Source organism: Balaenoptera ricei, chromosome 6 (assembly GCF_028023285.1).
Source record: "Balaenoptera ricei isolate mBalRic1 chromosome 6, mBalRic1.hap2, whole genome shotgun sequence".
Lineage (NCBI taxonomy): Eukaryota > Metazoa > Chordata > Mammalia > Artiodactyla > Balaenopteridae > Balaenoptera > Balaenoptera ricei.
The window spans coordinates 109,670,943-109,692,391 of NC_082644.1; the positions used below are offsets into that span (position 1 = coordinate 109,670,943).

Below are 21,449 nucleotides of genomic sequence, written 5' to 3' on the forward strand. Positions count from 1 at the left end.
CGTGCTTGTTGAGTGCCCTTGAGTAAGTCACTTCACTTCTCTGGGCTTCAGTTTCCTCATGCGTAAAATGGGAAGCTCATAAGGACCTTCGCAGCTCTGACTTGACACCCCTGGGGCTTGGGGTCGGTGAGCACCTGGGGCTGGGAACTGTTTATGAGGACGCCCAACCCACTTTATTTGGCTTTCTGCTGAGCCAAGGGCAGTTTTGACCACTGCCAGGAATCCTTCCTGAAGCTCCCTGGGAACTTGGTGATGACTGCAAAAGGTGGCACAGCAGGGGCTTTTGTCACCATTTCAAAAGGGAGAGGCCTGAGGCTCAGAGAGGGAAAGAGACTTGCCCAAAGTCACCCAGCACTGTAGTGGCAGGGCAGGGACTTGAACCTGAGGTCGGTGCTCTGTCGTTTACCCACAGCTGCCTCTGAAGGCACAGCTGGGTGGGACTTGCTGCAGCAGCATCAGAGGAGGGAGGGGGATGGTCTCGGCTGGAGACCGAGAGAGCCTTGAAGGATGGGAAAGCTTTGGGTGAGTGCTTCTCAAAGTGGGTTTTGCAGAACACTCGAGCTGCAGGCAGGATGAGGAGGAGAAAAGCAGTTCTTGATTCAATAAGGCAGGGAAATGTTCTCTAAAACAAAAGGCAAGCAGGTTTATTTACCATAGGACTTCCCAGAGCCTTTATTGTGTGGATGTACATTATGTAACAGTCAGGGAGCAAGTAAGGAGCATTCCTTGTGCTTATTTGATCATGGAATCCTTTCCTTGCAGACTATCTTGGGGGATTAGAGTTCCTTAGAACATCCCTTGGGAAATGCAGGTTTTGAGAAAGGAATGTTTGAAGCTTTTTGATCCAGGAAAGTGGGCCCAGGGGTCTTTGTTAGTGGAGTATGAGATTCAAAGGGGTGGCAGCAATGTGCAGTGGGTAGGGAATCTGCTAGAAGTCTAGTGGTGCATAGGCCAGAATTTCCTTCAACTCATCCCTATCCCTTCCCCAGATGCTCTCCCGTGGACTAACGCTGTCTCCTTGACCCAACAGAAAGGAGGCGTGGCATCGGGATTCAAGCACGTGGTACCCAATGAGGTGATGGTGCAGAGACTCTTCCAGGTCAAAGGGCGGCGTGCGGTCCGCGCCACCGAGGTGCCTGTGTCCTGGGAGAGCTTCAACAATGGCGACTGCTTCATCCTGGACCTGGGCAATGTAAGTCCTGCCCTCCCCTTTCCCAGGGGCCACTGAGGTGCTCCAGGCCTGACTCTGGGGAGGTGGACACATCCACGTGAACAAGTAGGGCAAGCCACAGAGACAGTAGCCCCCATGCACACACATGCTCTGTGTAGCAGTCAGACATACCTGCAGAGATTTGGGTACAGACGTGCCTGGCGTGTAGACTCAGACTCATCATATGCCTGCACACAGACCTCACGCACAGCGTACTCTGGCTTCAGTTGATGTACAGACTCACTGGCATGTTCATGTGCACATCTTGTGTACCTTTTTACACATAGTCACTCACTTGCAAATACATGGTGGGCATGTGCAGAAACTATAGGCTCTTGGAATATAGCCAATATTTTATAACAACTACAAATGGTGTATAGTCTTTAAAAATTGTGAATCACAATGTTGTACACCTGAAACTTATATAGTATTGTAAGTCAACCATACCTCAATTAAAAAAAAAAAACTATAAGCTCTTGCCCAGCAGGTGTGGACATGGCACCACGATGAATGCCTACACATGGAGACTTGGGCATGTTGTTCAGGGACCCACAATGTGCATGTCATACGTGTAGTTGCACATGCCCACTTGTATGTGGCAACGTGTGTGGGATGCACTTACCCAGGCCCACCTTACTGATGTGTGATGCTTTGTACACATTCTTCCCAAATCCACATATACTCATACCTGCAGAAGGACATGGCCAGATGTTCTACACCCAACCTCATATATACACGTGGTGTAATGTCCATGCAAACGGAGGCACACACTGAGTGTAAGCTTGTTATTAAAGTGTAACAGGTACACAGAAGAGTGTGTGAATCCTGAGTGTGCATCTCTATAGATTTCACAGAGTGAGCACACCTGTGTAATTAACACCCAGATCAAGAAACAGAACGTCACCAGCCCCCAGAAGGCCCCATCTGTCCTCTTCTTAGATTTTTTTTTTTTTTTTGGCCACGTGGCTTGCAGGATCTTAGTTCCCTGACCAGGGATGGAACCCGTGCCCCCTGCAGTGGGCCCCACAGAGTCCCAACCACTGGACTGCCAGGGAATTCCCCGTCTGTCCTCTTCTCGTCCTTTCACCCCCAAGGATAACCGTCATCCCAAACTCTCTCAACCAACAGCATAGACTGGTTCCACCTGTTTCTGAACTTCATGTACGTGGAATCTTTGCTTTTGATCTCTGACTTTTTTGCCCAACATTTTCTTTCTAAGATCCATCCATATTCTTGCCTTTAGTTGTAAATTGTTCCTTCTCCTTGTTATATAAGAATTGATTGGGCAGACATGCCACAGTTTATTGATCTGTTCTGTTGTTGATGGACACTTGGGATAGTTCGGGGCTATTCCAGGTGGTACTGCTCTGAACATTCTTGCACAGGTCTTTTGGTGGATGTATGCATGCACTTCTGTTGGGTATATTCCCAGGAGAGGGATCGCTGAGTCATAGGATACCGGTATACAGAGCTGTAGAAGGTACAGCCAAACGGTTTTCCAAAGTGGTTGTGCTAATTTCTGCTCCCACCAGCAGGCAAACATCTCTATACACATTCTATGTGTAGGGGTACCTGTGAAAAAACACATATCCCAAATCATGCACTCACATGCCCTGGTGCACACAGATCACACCTGTTGTGCTCGGATGTGGGCTTGTGTGTGCTCCACGGGCCGTCACCTGGGCAAGCAGAGAACAGGGTGAGCTCACCGCCCCCCTCCATAGTTCCCTCCTTGCCATGTCGCTGGGCAGGGCTTATACGAAGGTGAGGGCACTGCCTTATGTGGGGTCCCTGTCTTACAGGACATCTATCAGTGGTGCGGCTCCGAGAGCAACCGTTTTGAGAGGCTGAAGACCACACAGATGTCCAAGGGCATCCGAGACAACGAGCGGAGTGGCCGGGCCCATGTGCACGTGTCCGAGGAGGGCTCCGAGCCGGAGGCGATGCTCCAGGTACCCACGGCCCCATCCCAGGAGCGCAGGGTGGGGCCGAGAATAGGGACAGGAGGCTCATTTCTTTCCTCCGTCCAACAGGCAGTGTTGAGGTGAATTTGTTTTTCCACCAAGCTGAAAGAGCAGCTCCCCCGACAACTCCCAGACTCCCCTGAGAAGTGGGGCTGGAATCCCAGGACCTGGTACATCCCAGGGTTGTGAGCCGCACCCTCCCACTGGGAGGGCCAGGTCCTCCAGAGGAGCTGAGAAGGAGGGTCTTGGCATCTTCCGAGGGTGGGCCTGGTGCTGGAACCAGGTCAGAAAGAGACAATGGAGACCCAATCCCCTCTTTCCTCTTCTGACCATTCCTAGTAGTTTATAGCCCATTTCATCAATTGCATGATGGCATTGCCAGCCGTTGTGCTTTGAGGACATATCAACAGAGGCAAAGGTCACCGGGAAAAGGAGGAGACCACGGGCTCTGCTCCGTGCCACTTGTCTCCTGCTTGTCTGGGGCTGTTGAGTTCTGGTTTTTAGGAAGAGCAGAAGGTGATTATTATGGGGAGGAGCCCGGACACCAGACATGGCTTGAGAGGGGCAGCAGCTGGGGCCATTGAGGCTGGAGGTAGCTCAGAATGGAGGTGTGAAAATAAGACTCTAAAATCACAGGGATACGGGTTTAAATTCTGACTTAGCCACCTTATTGCTGTGTGGACAAGGTACTTCTTCTCTCTAGACTTCAGTTTCCTCTCCTGTGAAATGAGAGTGATAGTCTGTGCCTCTGAGCATGGGTGCGAAGATGAAATGAGGTCTGTTAAAGGCATGTGGTGGAAGGTGTTCATAGCTCTACTTATCATTCTTAGAAGGCCAGGAGGAAATGGTTGGATAAATACCTGAAGGACTGTCCAGGAGGCAGAGGAGCACGGAGCTCCTGGAGACAAGGAACAAGGAGGGAAGGACTCGACAGGCAGCCCTGGTTGAGCTCCGCACACAGGAGACACGTCAAGAGATGCAGGATGTCTCTGGAGGGGACCTTACCCTAAGTGGAAGGTCGCTGTGGGTGGACGCCCGTGTGGTCCTTGCCTGCCTGGGGAGGGAGCTCTCTCAGGAATTCAGTCCCCTCCCTGGGGGAGGAGGCTGCCAGGAGCTCACCGCCACCCCTTCTTCCATCTCTCCCTCTCCTGCAGGTGCTGGGTCCCAAGCCGGCTCTGCCCAAGGGTGCTGAGGACACAGCCAAGGAGGACGCAGCCAACCGCAAGCTGGCCAAGCTCTACAAGGTGAGCCTCAGCTGCTCTGTCCCCTGGGTCTGGGGTCAGGAGACCTGGTCTTCCTGAGCTCTGCTGCCATGGGGCCTTGAGCAAAGCATGCGTGGGGGTGGGGTGGGGGGGGACTCGGCTTCCACACGCCTCCAGTAGACACCCATCTGCTGCCTTTGCCTTCCTGCCCCAGGAGTAAGAGCGTGTGAGCGACTGCAGACACATCTGTGTCACATTCATCTGTGGGGTCTTGGGCAGCACATGTTCTCTGCTGGGTCTCAGTTTCCTAGTCTGTAAAGTGGGGAGAAGGGCAGTAGAGTCAACTTTTCAGGATTTCTGGGGGTCCACAGAGGAAACTGATGGGAGTGTTGTAGGAAAATACGGGGAAGTAGCACAGAAGTGTGTGTGTGGTGTGTGTGTGTGTGTGTTGAGGGGCAGGCTATGGTTAATGACTTTATAATTTCTTCTTGTGATTTTATTTTTTATTTATTTATCTTCTTCTTTTTTTTGGTCACGCTGTGCGGCTTGTGGGTTCCCTTTAACCCACACCCTCGGCAGTGAAAGCGCGGAGTCCTAACCACTGGACCGCCAGGGAATTTGTCTTCTTGTGATTTTAAAAAGTGAATTGAGGCTGATCCTGAGCCAAGGAACTCTGGCCTCTGGGCCTGTGACACCCATGTTGTGCCCTAGGCTTGTTTGTGGTAAAATAACAACAAAATGAGGTGCAGATTCTCATCACCACCACAGAAAAACCACATTATTGATATTTACTCTGATACTAAAGTAATACATATGCATTGTAAATAACAGTACTGAGCAATTCTCAAGAACATAAGAAGAAAATACAAGTCAATGCAATTTCACTAGTTTAAGATAACCAGTACTATTTTAAAAATGGGTTTTAATTACAAAAGTAACAATACTCACACACAAAAAATCAGCCTCCCCTCCTCTCCTCTCCATGGGTTACCATGGTTACATGGTTACCCTTTTGGTAAAAGAACCTCCAGATACAGCTTTCTGTGTCTAGTTACATATATTTTTCCATCTCTATTTGATATTCATGGATCCAAACTATTCATGCTTTTCTGTGGCCTTTTTTCCACTTGACATGGTCAGGAATATCTGTCTGTAATAGAGATCCACATGGTCCTTTATAACGGCTGTGTAGTATTCTATTTTAGGAATGTAGGAATCTCAGCAGATACCCAATTGATGGACATTAGAATGTTTCCACCTTTTCTGATTGCAAACAGTCCCTCTTTGTGCACTTAGGCTAAGTGTGGCATTAGGGGAGTTTCCCAGACATGGATTGCTGGGTCATAGGCTGAATAAAGATTCAGTGATTGAAAATACTGGTTCTTGGGAGTCCTCTGGTGGCCTAGTTGTTAGGATTCTGGGCTTTCACTGCTGTGGCTTAATCCCGGGTCCGGGAACTGAGATCCTGCAAGCCTCGGGACGTGGCCAAAAAAAAAAAAAAAAATACTGGTTCTGGAGTCAGACTACCTGGGTTCGAATCCCAGGTCTGGTACTTTCTAGCTGTGCAGGTTACTTAATCTCTCTGTGCCTTGGTTTCCTTGTGAATAAAATGGGGGTACTACTAGGACTACCACAGGGTTGTTTTAAGGATTAAAGGAGTTGTATAATTGTAGAAGTGATTAAATTATATAAATTACATAAATTGCTTAGAACAGTGCCTGGCACATAGTAAGTTTTCAATAAATGTGGAGCACTTATTATTTAGAGTTCTGATATGTATTACTAAAATTCATTCTAGAAGGGCTCCCTAGTTACCTTCACCACGGGTTTGAAAGTGCCTGTTCACCCAGAGTCTTTTCAACGCTGGGTATTGTCAATCTTTTGAATTTTGACGAGTATGGTACACTTAAAAAAAAAGTTCAATGAACTTTTATTTTAGAATAATTTTTAGGTTTACAGAAATATTGCAAAGATAGTACAGAGTGTTCCCATATACCCTTCACCCAGCTTCCCCTGAACATCTTAACATAACCAGGTACATTTGTCAAAACTAAGAAACACCAGTTCAATACTACTAACTAAACTGCAGACTTTATTCAGTTTTCCCCAATTTTTCATTCCAGGTTCCAATCCAGAATCCTACACTGCATTTAGATCTTTTTCTTTTTCTTCTTTATTTCCTTTTTTTTTTTTTAACTGATGAGGTTGAATATCTTTTCACCAACTATACAGTTCTTTTCCTATGCCACCTGCATTCCTGCATTGGATCCTCCCCGTTCCCTTTCCGTGTGCAGTTTCCGTGCTACACCTGTGTTTAGGTCACAGGTGTGGTTGTGACATAGAGGAAAAAGACAAAGAAATCCTGATGAGCCTCAGGGCTTGAGGGCACAAGTCCTCATGTTACCCTGCAGTGTCGTTTGGGGGTGGGGGTGAGACGTGCATCTCCCCATGTGTGGTCTTGGGGGTGACCATGGTTAGGCTGAAGTGGTGGAGGTCACTGATGGGCTGGGCTGCCTTTCCCTTGTCCCTCCAGGTCTCCAATGGCGCGGGCACCATGTTGGTCTCCCTTGTGGCTGACGAGAACCCCTTCGCCCAGGGGGCCTTGAAGTCAGAGGACTGCTTCATCCTGGACCATGGCAAAGATGGGAAAATCTTTGTCTGGAAAGGTATTGGGGACAGGGGAAGGGTTCGAACAGGACCTCGAGTGGGAGTTCCTGCAGCCTTGCAGGAATTTGGCTCATGAGTCTAGGGAAGAGGAGGGGGGCCTGAGGGTCTGAGTTGCACCTTTCCTACTGGCTGAGCGGCCTTGGTCAAGTCACTTAACCTCTCTAAGTCCCTGGCTTCCTTATATGTAAATGAGGATAAGATAATGATCTGTATCACATAAGGTTGTTGTGTGGATTAAATGCCATCATTTTTGTATAGCTCTGAGCTCAGTAAATGGGCCACAGTGGTCGGTGTGCTTGCCGTCATCAGGCAGGACCCCTGGCTGGCCCCCCGAGAGCTCATGGTGTGATCAGCTCTGGGCTCTCTGGCCTTGGCTGTCCACAGTCTAGGAAGAAGAGGGAGGGAGGTTGGCCTTCTGCTTTCCCTGGACCATTGGATGCTGGGGCGCAGCACTGCCCCCCAGCCCCTTACCCTCCCTCTGCTGACAGGCAGGCAGGCCAACATGGAGGAGAGGAAGGCTGCCCTCAAAACGGCCTCTGACTTCATCTCCAAGATGCACTACCCCAAGCAGACCCAGGTGAGTCTTGGAGCCAGGTAGGACGGTGAGGATGCGTCCATTTCGGGTGGGTATCCCACCCCAGTGTGGACTGGGTGTCTGAGGCTCCCTTGAGGACCCCTGCTGGGTGGCCCCTGTCCTCAGGGGGACCCCAAGCCAGCATATCCTGCTCTCCCCCCTCCCCTTCCAGGTCTCCGTCCTTCCTGAGGGTGGCGAGACCCCGCTGTTCAAACAGTTCTTCAAGAACTGGCGCGACCTAGACCAGACGGATGGCCTGGGCCTGACCTATCTCTCCAGCCACATCGCCAACATGGAGCGCGTGCCCTTCGACGCCGCCACCCTGCACACCTCCACTGCAATGGCCGCCCAGCACGGCATGGATGACGATGGCACAGGCCAGAAACAGGTACCTGGGGGGCTGGGGTGGGTGTGTCCAGGCCCCTTCCTTGCTCCCTCCCTGGCATCTCTGGCCTACCCACTGCCTCCCGCTTTTCTGAAGATGTTTCTCTAAGAGATTTTGGCCACAGTTTTTGGTGAATGGAATTCTTTTGTCATGCTGGATTATTGCAACCAACATACCCTAAGCACCTACTGTCTTCCAGGCTCCGTGCCAAGTGTCTGAGACCCCACCCTGCCCATGAAGAGTGCTTGGTCTGGGAGGGGAGGTTACCACAGCCGCAGCTGGTTGCTCAGACCTGTGTGGTCAGTGGAAGATGGGAGGTGCACAGGGATTATGGGAACACAGGAAGGGCAGTGAAGGTGGGTGGTTGGGGCAGTCTTCACAGAGATGGGGACCTTTTGGTTGGGCCTCAGAGTATGAGTAGGAGTTTGCTGCCAGAGAAGAAGAGTAGGTATTCCAGGCAGGGAGCTGTCCTGGGAGCCTGGTGCTGATGGCATCCTCAAGGAGGGGCCTTGAATTCCGTGTCCAGGGGTGTGGACTTGATCCTGTAACCATTAGGTGCTAGTGAGGGTTTTTTTTTCTTTTTCTTTTTTTTAAAGGCAGAAATGTGACAGGCTCAGTTCTGTGCTTCCGAAACTCACTGTGAAAATGAATTTAGAGACAGGATAATGACGGTAGAGACCTCATGAGGAGGTTATAATAGTCTAGGGAAGAGATAATGACCTTGAGAGCAGGAGGGTCACAGTGAAGATGGAGAAGTGTGGGGGGATGGAATTCAGAGATGTTTATGAAGTAGAATCTGCTTCAGGCAAACACTGATTCCATCCTACATAATAGAAATAACAAAAGTGTTAATTTTTATTTATTATTGTTTTTGTCATTGGTGTTATTATTTTTCATTCATCACTCGTTCATGACTTCAGTGGGAGGGGAAGATGCAATGAAAATGATCAGGATAGGGCAGTGTGGAAAGAGCCCTGGCAGCTCAGCTGTGTGACCTCGGGCAAGTTACGTAACCTCTTTGAACCTCACTTTCCTCACCTGTAAAATGAGGCTTAGCCCACTCCATCACCTTCGAGAATTTTCAAAGTCCAGAGATTGTTTCCCGGGACTTGCAGCACCACCAGGTGGCGCTGCAGGGCTTTGTGACCACTTTGAAAACCGTGTTACCGGAGCCCTGCAAAGAGATCTGCCAGCAGGAGTCATTCTGAGGTCACTTAGTGATGGCCCTGCCTCTGCAGGTGATCTATAAAATCCAGACAACTTAATAATGATACAGATAATGGCAACATTAATAATAAAATAATAATAGTTCTAATAATTAAGAGTAGCTGCCACCTGTAGAGCCATTACCCTGTGCCGGGCACTGTGCTAGACTTTCATGAATAGACCAACATCCTTTATTAGTCCCATACTGAGGCTCATAGACAGTAAGCAAGTTGTCCAAGGCTGCACAACCTCTAAGGGGGTGGATCCTGATTTGGATCCAGGTCATTCGTTGATTTGTACCCTTAGCTTGTGTTACACTGTGTAACCCGTGTAACACCCACTAAACCCATTTTGCAAATACCATCATGCAGGTCCAGTCCCTGTGCTGATGTCTACAAGGAGGAAGTACAGGGTGGGGCAGGGGTGCAGTATAAGGATCTAGAGCAGGAAACCTGCGTTTGAATCCTAGTGGCTCTGTGATTTGGGCAAATTATTCAACTTTAGTCTGAGTCCGAGTGCAGTCGTGTTTTGTAACCACTACCTACCACTCTGTGGTTTCTCAGCTGGTCTGAGTTGGGGACTGGGGGTGCTGCACTGTGTCTGAGCCCAGCTTTGCTCTGGTAGATCTGGAGAATTGAAGGCTCCAACAAAGTGCCCGTGGACCCCGCCACGTATGGACAGTTCTACGGCGGTGACAGCTACATCATTCTGTACAACTACCGTCATGGTGGCCGTCAGGGACAGATCATCTACAACTGGTGAGGGTCTGGGGCCCTGTGCTGTGGGGCGAGCATGGGAGCAAGGAGGGATGTGAACAGGGCTGACGGAAGCCTGCGAGTGTGTGGACCTGAGCCGGGGCAGCCACCCTCCACTGGGAAAGGCTCTCGTCCACAGGGCAACACCGCTCGTCTTTTTTCTCTAAACAAATTTTAAACTATTCTCATAAAAGCATTACATGTCCATTATAGGAGACATGGGGACTAGGGAGAAACAAACAAACAGAAAATCTCTCCCACAATCCCACTCTAAGTACTGTTCATCCTCCCATGTTTTCTAATTAAAAATTATTAATTCTTTAAAAATAGATAATACATTCACGAGTCGAGGATCAAAACAGAATAAAAACGCATGTATTGAGAAAGCTTGTCCCCATTCTGTCCCTCCCCACCTTGCTCTATGACCCCCACCCCTCCATGGATGCCCACTTTCATTAGTTTCTTGTATACTCTTCCAGTAATTTTTGATGCAAATATAAGAAAATCTCACCCTATATTCCTAGTTCTTTTCCTTCCTTACAAAAGATAGCTAACTATGTATTTTGTCCTGCGCTTTGCTTTTTTTCACTTAATACTTCCTGGAGCTTAGTCTCTGTCAGTACATAAAGAACTTCCTCACTCCTTTTTACAGCTGCATAATATTCCATCACGTGGCTATCCTGTAGTTTATTTAACAAAGTCCCTGCTGTTGCGTACTTGGGTTGATTCCAGATTTTTGCTATTACAAGCATTGCTGTGATTAGTAACCTTAAACAAACATCAGTTTGAATGTATAGAGAAATATGTTTGCAGTAAGTTCCCAGAAGTGGGATTGCTGGGTCAAACAGTAAATGCACTTGTCATTTTGATAGATAGCACCCAGTTTCCGTAGATAGAGTTTGTAGTATTTGCATTCTCACCCACAACAAATGAGAGTGTCTGTTTCCCCACGGTCTCACCAGTGGACTGTGTTATCAAACTTTCGCTGTTTGTCAACCTTATAGTTTATGAAATGGTATCTCAGTATAGTATTTTTCTTTTTTCATTTCGTTTCTCTTATATGCGATCTCAAACTTTTTGAAGATTGATGGTTAGGTTTCTTTTTTTTTAAACTTTTTATTTTGAAATGACTTGCTGAAAAGTTGCAAAAATACTACAGACAGTTCCCATATACCCATTACGCAGCTCCCTCTATGATCATGTCTTACTTAACCATAGTTCAAGTTTCAAAACCGGGAAATTAACATTGTTACAATACTATTTACTAATCTATAGACCTTACTTGAATCTCACCAGTTCTCCCACTAATATCCTTTTTCTGGTCTAAGATCTAACCCAGGATCTCACATGCCATTTAGTCATCACGTTTCCTTAGTGGCTTTTAATCATGTCTTTGATCTGTGACAGTTCCTCAGTCTTTACTCTTTTTTTTTTAAAATAAATTTATTTATTTTATTTATTTATTTTTGGCTGCGTTGGGTCTTCGTTGCTGCACGCAGGCTTTCTCTAGTTGCAACGAGTGGGGGCTACTCTTCGTTGCAGTACACGGGCTTCTCATTGCGGTGGCTTCTCTTGTTGCAGAGCACAGGCTCTAGGCGCACGGGCTTCAGTAGTTGTGGCGCACGGGCTTAGTTGCTCCGCAACATGTGGGATCTTCCTGAACCAGGGCTCGAACCTGTGTCCCCTGCATTGGCAGGCAGATTCTTAACCACTGCGCCACCAGGGAAGCCCTCAGTCTTTACTCTTCTTTCACAGCCTTGATACTTTGGAAGAGCACTAGTCTTATTCTGTAGAATGCCTCTCAATTTGACAACCTCAGACTTTTTTTTTTTTTTAACATCTTTATTGGAGTATAATTGCTTTAAAATGGTGTATTAGTTTCTGCTTTATAACAAAGTGAATCAGTTATACATATACATATGTCCCCATATCTCTTCCCTCTTGTGTCTCCCTCCCTTCCACCCTCCCTATCCCACCCCTCTAGGTGGTCACAAAGCACCAAGCTGATCGACCTGTGCTATGCAGCTGCTTCCCACTAGCTATCTATTTTATGTTTGGTAGTGTATATATGTCCATGCCACTCTCTCACTTTGTCCCAGCTTACCCGTCCCCCTCCCCATATCCTCAAGTCCATTCTCTAGTAGGTCTGTGTCTTTATTCCTGTCTTGCCCCTAGGTACTTCATGACAATTTTTCTTTTTTTAGATTCCATATATATGTGTTAGCATACGGTATTTGTTTTTCTCTTTCTGACTTACTTCATTCTGTATGACAGACTCTAGGTCCATCCACCTCACTACAAATAACTCAATTTCGTTTCTTTTTATGGCTGAGTAATATTCCATTGTATATATGTGCCACATCTTCTTTATCCATTCATCTGTCGATGGACACTTAGGTTGCTTCCATGTCCTGGCTATTGTAAATAGAGCTGCAATGAACATTGTGGTACATGACTCTTTTTGAATTATGGTTTTCTCAGGGTATATGCCCAGGAGTGGGATTGCTGGGTCATATGGTAGTTCTATTTTTAGTGTTTTAAGGAACCTCCATACTGTTCTCCATAGTGGCTGTATCAATTTACATTCCCACCAACAGTGCAAGAGGGTTCCCTTTTCTCCACACCCTCTCCAGCATTTACTGTTTGTAGATTTTTTGATGATGGCCATTCTGACTGGTGTGAGATGATACCTCATTGTAGTTTCGATTTGCATTTCTCTAATGATTAATGATGACAACCTCAGACTTTTAAAAGCAGCTTGAAAGAAATTTTTTTGAACAAGGTAATACACACACGGTACAAAATTCATGAGAAGCCTTTTTTTTTTTTTTAATAGCTGCATCAGCACGTTGATTTATCAGATTGTTTGCTTATACAGATAACACATGTTGGTTATGAGAAATTTAGACAGTAATAGGAAGAGGTGGGGCAGAAAGCCACCCACTATAAATATCCCTGCAGGGCAGATTTAGGATGAGGAAGTCTGTTGGTTGTGGTCAGATCTTTATAAGAGGTGAGATGCTGAGCTGGGGGATGTGGCATGTTGGTCTGGTTCCTGGCACTGGTTGCTTTTGAGAGAACCCCTTTTCCTCTCTGTGTCTCAGTTTCATTACCTGTAATCTGGGGATTTGTGGGTTTCTCAGGCCCAGGGTGAAAGAGAGACTCGGGGCTCTTTGCAAACCTCAGTGCTGAGTATCACTTCCCTTCCAGGCAGGGTGCTCAGTCCACCCAGGATGAGGTCGCCACATCTGCCATCCTGACTGCCCAGCTGGATGAGGAGCTGGGAGGTACCCCTGTCCAGGTGAGCCCATTGTCCCTCGGGGCCGCACCCTGGGCCCTGTCTATCTGTTCACTCATCTATCTGACTGTCCATCATTCCATTCATCCATCCATCCTTTCAGCGAACATTTATGCAGGGCTCTGACACTGCGTCTGCAGCCATGAACACACAGATCCCACCCCTGCCCTGCCCTGAACTGCTGTGATGTGGTTTACAGTCTAGGGGGGAGAAAGATATTCAGCAGACATGCAGGCAAAGGATGTACAATCACACATAACGACGTGTGCAGTGAGTGAAAATGATAAGACACCCAGAGGAGCAGGAGAGGCAGTGTGGTGGTATAGTTCAGAGGATGGACATGGAGCTAGCCTGCTTGGGTTTAAATCTAGTCTTCACCTCTGGGCAGCCTTGGACAGGTCACTTAGCCTCTCTATGCCTCTGTGTTCTCAAACTGGGGTTAATAACAATACCTATCTCACAGGATTGCTGTGAGGATGAAGAGTTAACATTTGTAAAGCATTTAGAGCCATGCTTGGCCCATAATAGACCCCTTATACAGGTGTGTTATGTATAACGACACATAGATCCCAAGTAGGAGCTAATTGGATTAAACAAGGCCCCCATCCAGGGAGAGATTTTTCAGCTGGGACCTAGTGGATGAGTAGGAGTTAGCCAGGCATATTCCAGGTAGAGGGAATGGTACATGCAAAGGCCCTGAGGTAGGAGGGGGCATTGGTTATTAAAGCGAGGGGAGAGTGCCATGATAGGAGTCTGGGGAGATGATCAGAGGGACCAGACCACCCAGAAGCCACAGTGAGGATGTTGACCTTGACCCTGAGAACAAGGGGACGTTGCTAAAATGGTAAATGTAATGTGAAGGCATTCATGGGTTTAAAAGGTTGCTCTGGCTACAGTGTTGGGCCCTGGAGGGCAGCAGGTGGGGGAGACATGGGAGAAGGAGACAGAACCCTCCTTTCTCTATCCTACCCTTGGAGTGAGCAGGGCTCTGGATTCGGGGTTAGTGCCCTGAACTTTGACCATGACAGTGGGATCCTCTGGGTCCCGGAGGTTGGGTGCCGGGTGCTGAGTGGGATGATTACTGCCTTAGCTCATCCCAACATCAGCCTTAGGAGTAGCATTCTTGGCCCCATTTCACAGAGGAAGAAACTGAGAGGTTGAGGCCCGTGCCTGAATTCTCGCTGTCAGGGCGGAGCTTGGATCTGAGCTCTGACCGAAAAGTGGTGGCCAGTGTTGGGAAGTGACTACAGTACCCCCAACCCACATGTGCGATTGTCTTCTAGATTTAGCTAGCCAGGGTCACAACTGGGATCCGAAATGAAATGGGCACACAGGGCAGAAGCAGATGTGATATATCTTAGACCTCCTTGCCCCCTCCCTCCCACCACCAAGCCCTTGACTGCAGTCCGCTTGTGGGGTGCACTGACTGTGCAGGAGGGGTCTCTCCAGATCTGGAAGGCTCTATTCTCACCACTCTGCCAGCTTTCATGCCTGAGGCTGACATCACCATCCTGGAAGAATGTGCACGAACAGTCCCTGTGCTTCCATTTAAGGGAATATTTGCAAACGTGGGCTCTCTTGGTTCTTGGACTAGACTCAGGCTCAGCACGGCAGGGCCTCGTGGGAGGGGAGCGGCCGAGGCAGTGCCCGGGGGGCCTCAGGCAATAGTGCTGTGTCCGGCCTTCCTGGAACTCCTGTTCCCCTGCCAGCCCCTGTGCGCTGTAGGGTCATGCACCACCCGCGCACAGACCCAAGTGTGATGGCCTTGTTTGAGGGGTGAGCCCAGGCTGTGCTGGCTGCAGCGGGTGGCGGTGAGCCTGGTGTCGTACAGGACTGATGTTCCCACCCCCCTTTCCTGACTTGCTCTCCTGTCTCCCTCCCAGAGCCGTGTGGTCCAAGGCAAGGAGCCTGCTCACCTCATGAGCCTGTTTGGCGGGAAACCCATGATCATCTATAGGGGTGGCACCTCCCGCGAGGGTGGACAGACAGCTCCTGCCAGCACCCGCCTCTTCCAGGTCCGGGCCAGCAGTTCTGGAGCCACCCGAGCTGTTGAGGTAATACCCAGGCCCTGGACCCCAGGCAGGATTGGCCTCTCTGAAACCTCCCAGGCTTGATGGGGAGATCTCTGGGCACGGGATTGGGTGGGTTTGGCTGAGGGGTTAAGAAGCAGCTTTTCGTACCTTCCTGCCCTGGCAGCAGGATTGTATGTCTTAGATTTCCCCTTGTTTCAAGAAATGCCCATTGCCCCTTGCATACCTTCCATAACGGGCAGCTCACTACCTCACAGGTAGTCCATTCTTCACAATCTGGACATTGTTCTTCATTACATTCCAGTTGGCTGCTATCCCTTTCATGGTGGAAGGTGCAGATCTGAACATAATCCTATTGAGCAGCCTAGAGGAGAATGGGACTATCACCTTCTTTGTTCTGGGCGCCCAACTTCTGTTAATGCGGCCCAGATTTCTAGAATCTCCTTGGCTAGCCACAGTGCACTAATGACTCATGGGAGTCAACTAAGGCCCTCAGTGCCCAAAGTCTGTGTCCTCAGCTCTGATGGGGTGTGTGCTTCTCCAAGTCCTCTCCTAAGAGCTGGTCCTGCTGCAGCGTCTCCTGGGCTACGAGGAGGGGGCTGAGGACATTTTATCTGGTTCCTGATTAATCGAGGACTGCCCTCCCAGGTGATCCCCAAGGCTGGCGTGCTGAACTCCAACGATGCCTTTGTCCTGAAAACCCCCTCAGCCGCCTACCTGTGGGTGGGTACAGGAGCCAGCGAGGCAGAGAAGACTGGGGCCCAGGAGCTGCTCCAGGTGCTTCGGGCCCAACCTGTTCAGGTGGCAGAAGGCAGCGAGCCAGGTAGGAACAAGGGGCGGAGGGGCCTGCTGCTCTCTGGGGGTGCAGCTGTTATGTTTCCCTCCCTTCTGTCTGCTTGGGGGTTTCTATATCCTACCCCCTCTCCTGAGCACCTGTCCCCTAATGTGTGTTAATAAAAGTGACTTAGGGAATTCCCTGGCGGTCCAGTGGTTAGGACTCTGCGCTTTTGCCACAGGGGCACAGGTTCAATTCCTGGTCGGGAAACTAAGATCCCGCATGCCACAGCGCTGCCAAAAAAAAAAAAAGTGAGTTAGATGAAAATGAGGACTATGGTCAGTGAGAGGGAGGCGTCCAGGAGTTAGAGAAAGGACAGCTCAGTGTGGGCTGGGGCAGGTGGGGAAGTCAGCTGGAAGAGGGGTAACAATGCCACAAGCCTGCTTTGTTTCCAGAGCACGGGTCAGGAACACCTTTGTTATGCCAACCCTAGGTCTTTCCATTCTTACTTTTAAGCCCAATCCCTCCTGCTTGATGCTTAGCAGAAACGGGGAAGAGTAGTTCTGTCTAGAGCAGCACAGTCCACTGGAACCTTCTGAGAGAATAGACATGTACTATGTCTGCCAGGTCCAGTTTGGTGGCCACTAGTCACATGTTTAGGCTAATGAATATTTAAATGTGACTGGTGGGAAAATGCAATTAAATTTAAATAGCACACGTGGACAGAGCAGGTATAGTGGAAATGATACGTGGCGTCAGGTAAGGTGGCTTTACAGCATACTAGCTGTGTGATGTTGGGTGAGTTGCTTAACCTCTCTGAGCCTCAACCGCCTCATATGTTGAGCGGGGATAATTATCCCCATCCCGCGGTGCTGTCGTCAATCTCAAACCAGAAGTAGTTCTGGCTGTGTGTCCACGGCCAAGTCTTCCCTCTCTGGGCCTCCGTTTCATCACCGTGGAATCCCTCAGGCCCCTTCCTTCTTTGGCGCCCTGGGATTTTACGATGCAGGCTGCGGATTGAGAGCAGTTGGTTGTGCTAGGGCAGGGTTTGTCCCAGGGTCTAAGGAGAAGTGCTGGAGGGGGGAGGGTGGTGTCAGTTGGTAACTGGTGCGGCCTCCCCTCACAGACAGCTTCTGGGAGGCGCTGGGTGGGAAGGCCGCCTACCGCACGTCCCCACGGCTGAAGGACAAGAAGCTGGATGCCCACCCTCCTCGCCTCTTCGCCTGCTCCAACAAGATCGGGCGCTTTGTGGTGAGTCCTGGCGGAGGGCGGAGGGCGTTCCCTCTGCTCGCCCCTTGGGACGTGTGTTCCAGGGAGCGGAGCTGTTGCGTCCACAGCAGGGGCGGGGAGAGCACCCTTCTGACAGACCAGCATAGACCCATGCAGGTTGGAGCCAGCTCTGCAGCTCACTCAAGGGGGCAGATAGAGCAGACCTACCCGGGGCGGGGCGGGGGGGAAAGCGGCTTGCTGGTGCGCTGTTATTAACCTCTTCCATTCCTTCCCAGATCGAAGAGGTCCCTGGCGAGCTCATGCAGGAAGACCTGGCCACCGATGACGTCATGCTTCTGGACACCTGGGACCAGGTGGGTGAAGCACGGTGCTGCAAGTCACTTTCCCTTTCTGAGCCTCCCTTTCCTCATCTGCAGAATGGGCACGGTGGTACCTACCTTGCATAATCCAAACAGATGAGAGGTAGATAAAATCTCCTTGCCAACTGCAAAGCACCATATAAATGCAAATCAGACGGCCAGCGTTATTTCCCAGGCCTTAGGGGAGCGTGAACTCTTCCTTTAAATCTGTTGGTAAAGAAAGTTGAACTTTGCAGCATGTCACATGCAGGCATAAACTGTCCGGTGTCACCTAGAAGTAGACGTTGCCCTGTCCCCACGGGGCTTGCATCCTCGTGGGGGGTGGAAGTCCGTAACCCTTCCTATCAAGCTGGCCTCTCCCAGAGTTGTCAGGGTTGGAGATGGCAGCCGTGCTGGGGTAAGACTCCCCTCGACCTGCAGGGCTGTTTCTCCGGCTCCCCAGTTGGAAGATCAGTACCAAAAGGTTTGCAGTTTAGCCATTCAGCTGCTGGCAACTTTGTTCCATTTACTACTTAATCTGTGCATTCATCTGTTTATTCACTCACTCAGCCAACATTTATGAAGCACCACTGTCTTCCAGGCAAAATGCTGTGATGCTGGGAGTCCTGTGCTGGGCAGTACAGTCACAGTACCTGGTGTTGAGGGGCCGATGTATTGCAGTAGGGAACACATTTGTAAATAAGCAAGGGCGAGAAAGTCTGGCATTTTATTGTCTAATACCATCTTATCAATGACATGCTCTTTAAGATCTTTTAGATACACATCAAAATAAATGATACATAAAAATCAGCTGGATAGATTTTTTGGTGTAACAAGCTTGTCATAAGATTCAAGGTGGTGGTAGCGGTGGTGAGTTGTTTTTATTCCAAGCCTTAGACCGTGTTGGCTCAGACACACGGAGACTGGCACATAGCAGACTCTTAATGCATATTCGTTGGGTGAAGAAACCAGTGAGCATATGTTAGGCTGCTCATTTGTTGAACAAGTAAATGCCCGGAAAGGGATCCTTCCTGAACTTCTAGAGAGGGGTCTCAACCTCAGTGGCTGACGGCACCTGCTTGGCAATGTTAGTGAGTGAAGCAGGCTGAGCTGGGGAGACATGAAGGCATGGTGGAGTCTGAGGCAAACTGGAACTTGCCATTGAGAGGAGCAGCTGCTGCCCAGCTTCGTCATCCACGTGCGGGTGAAGCTGCCAGATCCTCCCCGTTTTCAAGGGAAGTTGGAAGTCTGGATTGAATGTAATCCGCTAGTCACTCAATTTGTCTAAAAAGACATTGCAGACCACCCGCCAGAGGGTGGGTGGGCCTACAGAGCAGGTTGTAGGTCACCAGTTTGCCGTCTCTGTTCCAAATCCTTGGAGTCACGGTCCGTGGGCTCTGTCAGCGAAGGGGGTGTCTGGTCCGCACCTGGAACCTCCCGCTTTTCCTCCAGGAGCGCGTGGAGTCAGCACGCCTCATGCCATTTCATCTCGCGCCTCTCTTCCAGGTCTTTGTCTGGGTTGGAAAGGATTCTCAAGAAGAGGAAAAGACGGAAGCCTTGACCTCTGGTGAGGACCCAAGGGTGTCTGTGGGTCTGTGTCATGCGGTGGGGTGGAAGCAGCTTCCTGTGCGGGTCTGGGCGTTTGTGACCGTGGGGGTGGGGACTTTTGCATCCGTGGTCAGTCCCCGGTGACCTGAAGAAGCCTTAGGTCCCACCAAAAGGAAGCAGCAGCTAGGAGCTGCTTCAGATTCCCAGAATGCCCAAGGACCAAACTTGTCAGGATTTAGATGTGGGAAAGCAGATCCCTGGTAGCTGAAGTAGATCTGATTTGGGAGCTGGAAACCCAAAAGCTGGTTCTTCGATATCTTCCAGTAGGGGACGGCTAGAGAAAAATGACATAAGCTTCGTGAAGCTGGAGGTTAAACTGTGACCCCTGTTCCTTCCCGTGTTCCTGGGCAGGGCGGTGGAGGAGTCATGTGGGTGTCATTGCCTTTAAGGGATGGTGGCGTCCAGTGCCGGGGTTGGGCACTGGGGACAGTGGGACTAAAAACCATCTTAGGCACGGAAGCACCTCTCCTTGGTGAGGGAGACCCTAAGAATTCTTCTCCCTATGTGTCTGCAGCTAAGCGGTACATCGAGACAGACCCAGCTAATCGTGATAGGCGGACCCCTATCACCATGGTGAAGCAAGGCTTTGAGCCTCCCTCCTTCGTGGGCTGGTTCCTTGGCTGGGATGACAACTATTGGTCTGTGGACCCCTTGGACAGGGCCCTGGCTGAGCTGGCTGCCTGAGGAAGGCCCCACCCTATTACTGGTCAGTGCCTTTCAGAACTGTCCACACCGCAAGGAGACCTTACAGCGAGCAGGGCCACTCTGGGGTGTGTGTGTGTGGTTGTTTTTTTGTTTGTTTGCTTTTTTACAGTAGCCAAAAACAGCCCTGCAAAAATTCAGGGTCCTTGCAAAATTATCGCAAGTATTTGTGCTTTTGGAAATAATTGAATTCAATTAAAAGCTTTTTGAAGTGTGTTACCCTGCTGTGGCTCAGTTTGTCCTGGTCATTGCTCTGAGAAGGGCCCGGGGCGGGGAAGGGGAAGGGGGAGGCATGGCTTCTGTCTGTGAACCAGTAAGTCAGCTTCATTCACCTCGTGTGTGAATCATGGTCCGCTGAGAAGCAGTGAGGTGAAAGGGGTATCGATTGTACTAGGGGTAAAATGCTTATGTGGAAGGAAATCGGGAGGGAACCAGGAGGCTGGAGAGCCATCAGACTGAGATGCAAGTCTGACCCCAAGTGAAGGAGGGAGGAAGAGGGGTTGGGTGAATGCATCGTAGATGGCCGTGCAGTCCAGCAAGCTTCAGCAAAGCTTTTGGGGAGTCCTTGAGCCGAAGTAAAAAAAGAAAAATATTTAATGATAGAGTCCCATTTTTGTTATTATTTTTTATTGTAGTAAACTATACATAACATAATATTTTATCACTTTGACCATTTGTAAATGTACAATTCAGTGGCACTAAATACATTTACAATGTTATGTGGCCGTCCCCACTGTCTATACCCAAACCTTTTTCATGATCTCCAACATAAACTCTGTGCCCATTAAACAATAACTCCTATTCCCCCCTCCCCTCTGCCCCTGGCAACCTGTATTCCACTTTCTGTCTTCATGAATTTGCCTATTCTAGGTACCTCATATAAGTGGAATCATGCATTTGTCCTCTGTCTGCCTTATTTCACTCAGCATAATGTTTTCAAAATTCATACATTTTACAGCACATGTAAAAATTACATTCCTTTTTGTGGCTGAATAATATTCCATTGTGTGTATATGCCACATTTTATTTATCCATTCATCCATCGATGGACACTCAGGTCATTTCCACCTTTTGGCTATTGTGAATAATGCTGCTGTGAACCTTGGTGTACAAATATTTGTTTGATTTAAAATGTTCTGGAGCCCAAGTCAAATCAGCCAACAAAGGATTTGAAGGTCTCCCAGGGGTGGGGTGTGTCTTATCTCCCCACTACACTCAGTCATTGGGAGGCATGGCCTTGGAGCACCGTCAGCAGGAGTTCAAAGCCAGCAGCTGGACCCCTGAGTCACTTACATTCCCTGTAGTAGAAAGTGGGCAAGGTACCACACCCTGTAACATCTGCCTGGATCTTCCTTGCTTCCTCTGGTTCCCACAAGTGTTTCTGCTGACATGAGGTGCCCCTGGATGCTCCCGAAGTTTGCAGCCTTTGGGGTGTGGAAGAGGGACTTCCTCTGTGCCCCACTTGGTGCCCCCGACCCTGACTCTTCGCTCATGCTCCGTTTGTC

The 21,449-nt window shown here is 49.3% G+C and overlaps 1 protein-coding gene across 5 annotated transcripts in view; it reads left to right on the forward strand.

Annotated features, from left to right (window-relative positions):
- Nucleotides 1-20,163, forward strand: part of GSN (gelsolin) — a 55,651-nt gene extending 35,488 nt beyond the window's left edge. For all 5 annotated transcript variants that reach the window (XM_059925517.1, XM_059925516.1, XM_059925515.1 and 2 more), the window contains 14 exons: nucleotides 1,031-1,192; nucleotides 3,013-3,162; nucleotides 4,329-4,418; nucleotides 6,910-7,042; nucleotides 7,532-7,620; nucleotides 7,790-8,005; nucleotides 9,833-9,966; nucleotides 13,174-13,264; nucleotides 15,145-15,315; nucleotides 15,940-16,114; nucleotides 17,193-17,317; nucleotides 17,572-17,649; nucleotides 19,141-19,201; nucleotides 19,757-20,163. In XM_059925517.1, coding sequence (XP_059781500.1) covers nucleotides 1,031-1,192; nucleotides 3,013-3,162; nucleotides 4,329-4,418; nucleotides 6,910-7,042; nucleotides 7,532-7,620; nucleotides 7,790-8,005; nucleotides 9,833-9,966; nucleotides 13,174-13,264; nucleotides 15,145-15,315; nucleotides 15,940-16,114; nucleotides 17,193-17,317; nucleotides 17,572-17,649; nucleotides 19,141-19,201; nucleotides 19,757-19,926 — 1,845 coding nt within the window. In that variant the 3' untranslated portion in view covers nucleotides 19,927-20,163. The remainder of the gene's footprint in view (nucleotides 1-1,030; nucleotides 1,193-3,012; nucleotides 3,163-4,328; nucleotides 4,419-6,909; nucleotides 7,043-7,531; nucleotides 7,621-7,789; nucleotides 8,006-9,832; nucleotides 9,967-13,173; nucleotides 13,265-15,144; nucleotides 15,316-15,939; nucleotides 16,115-17,192; nucleotides 17,318-17,571; nucleotides 17,650-19,140; nucleotides 19,202-19,756) is intronic.
- Nucleotides 20,164-21,449: the final 1,286 nt, after the last annotated feature.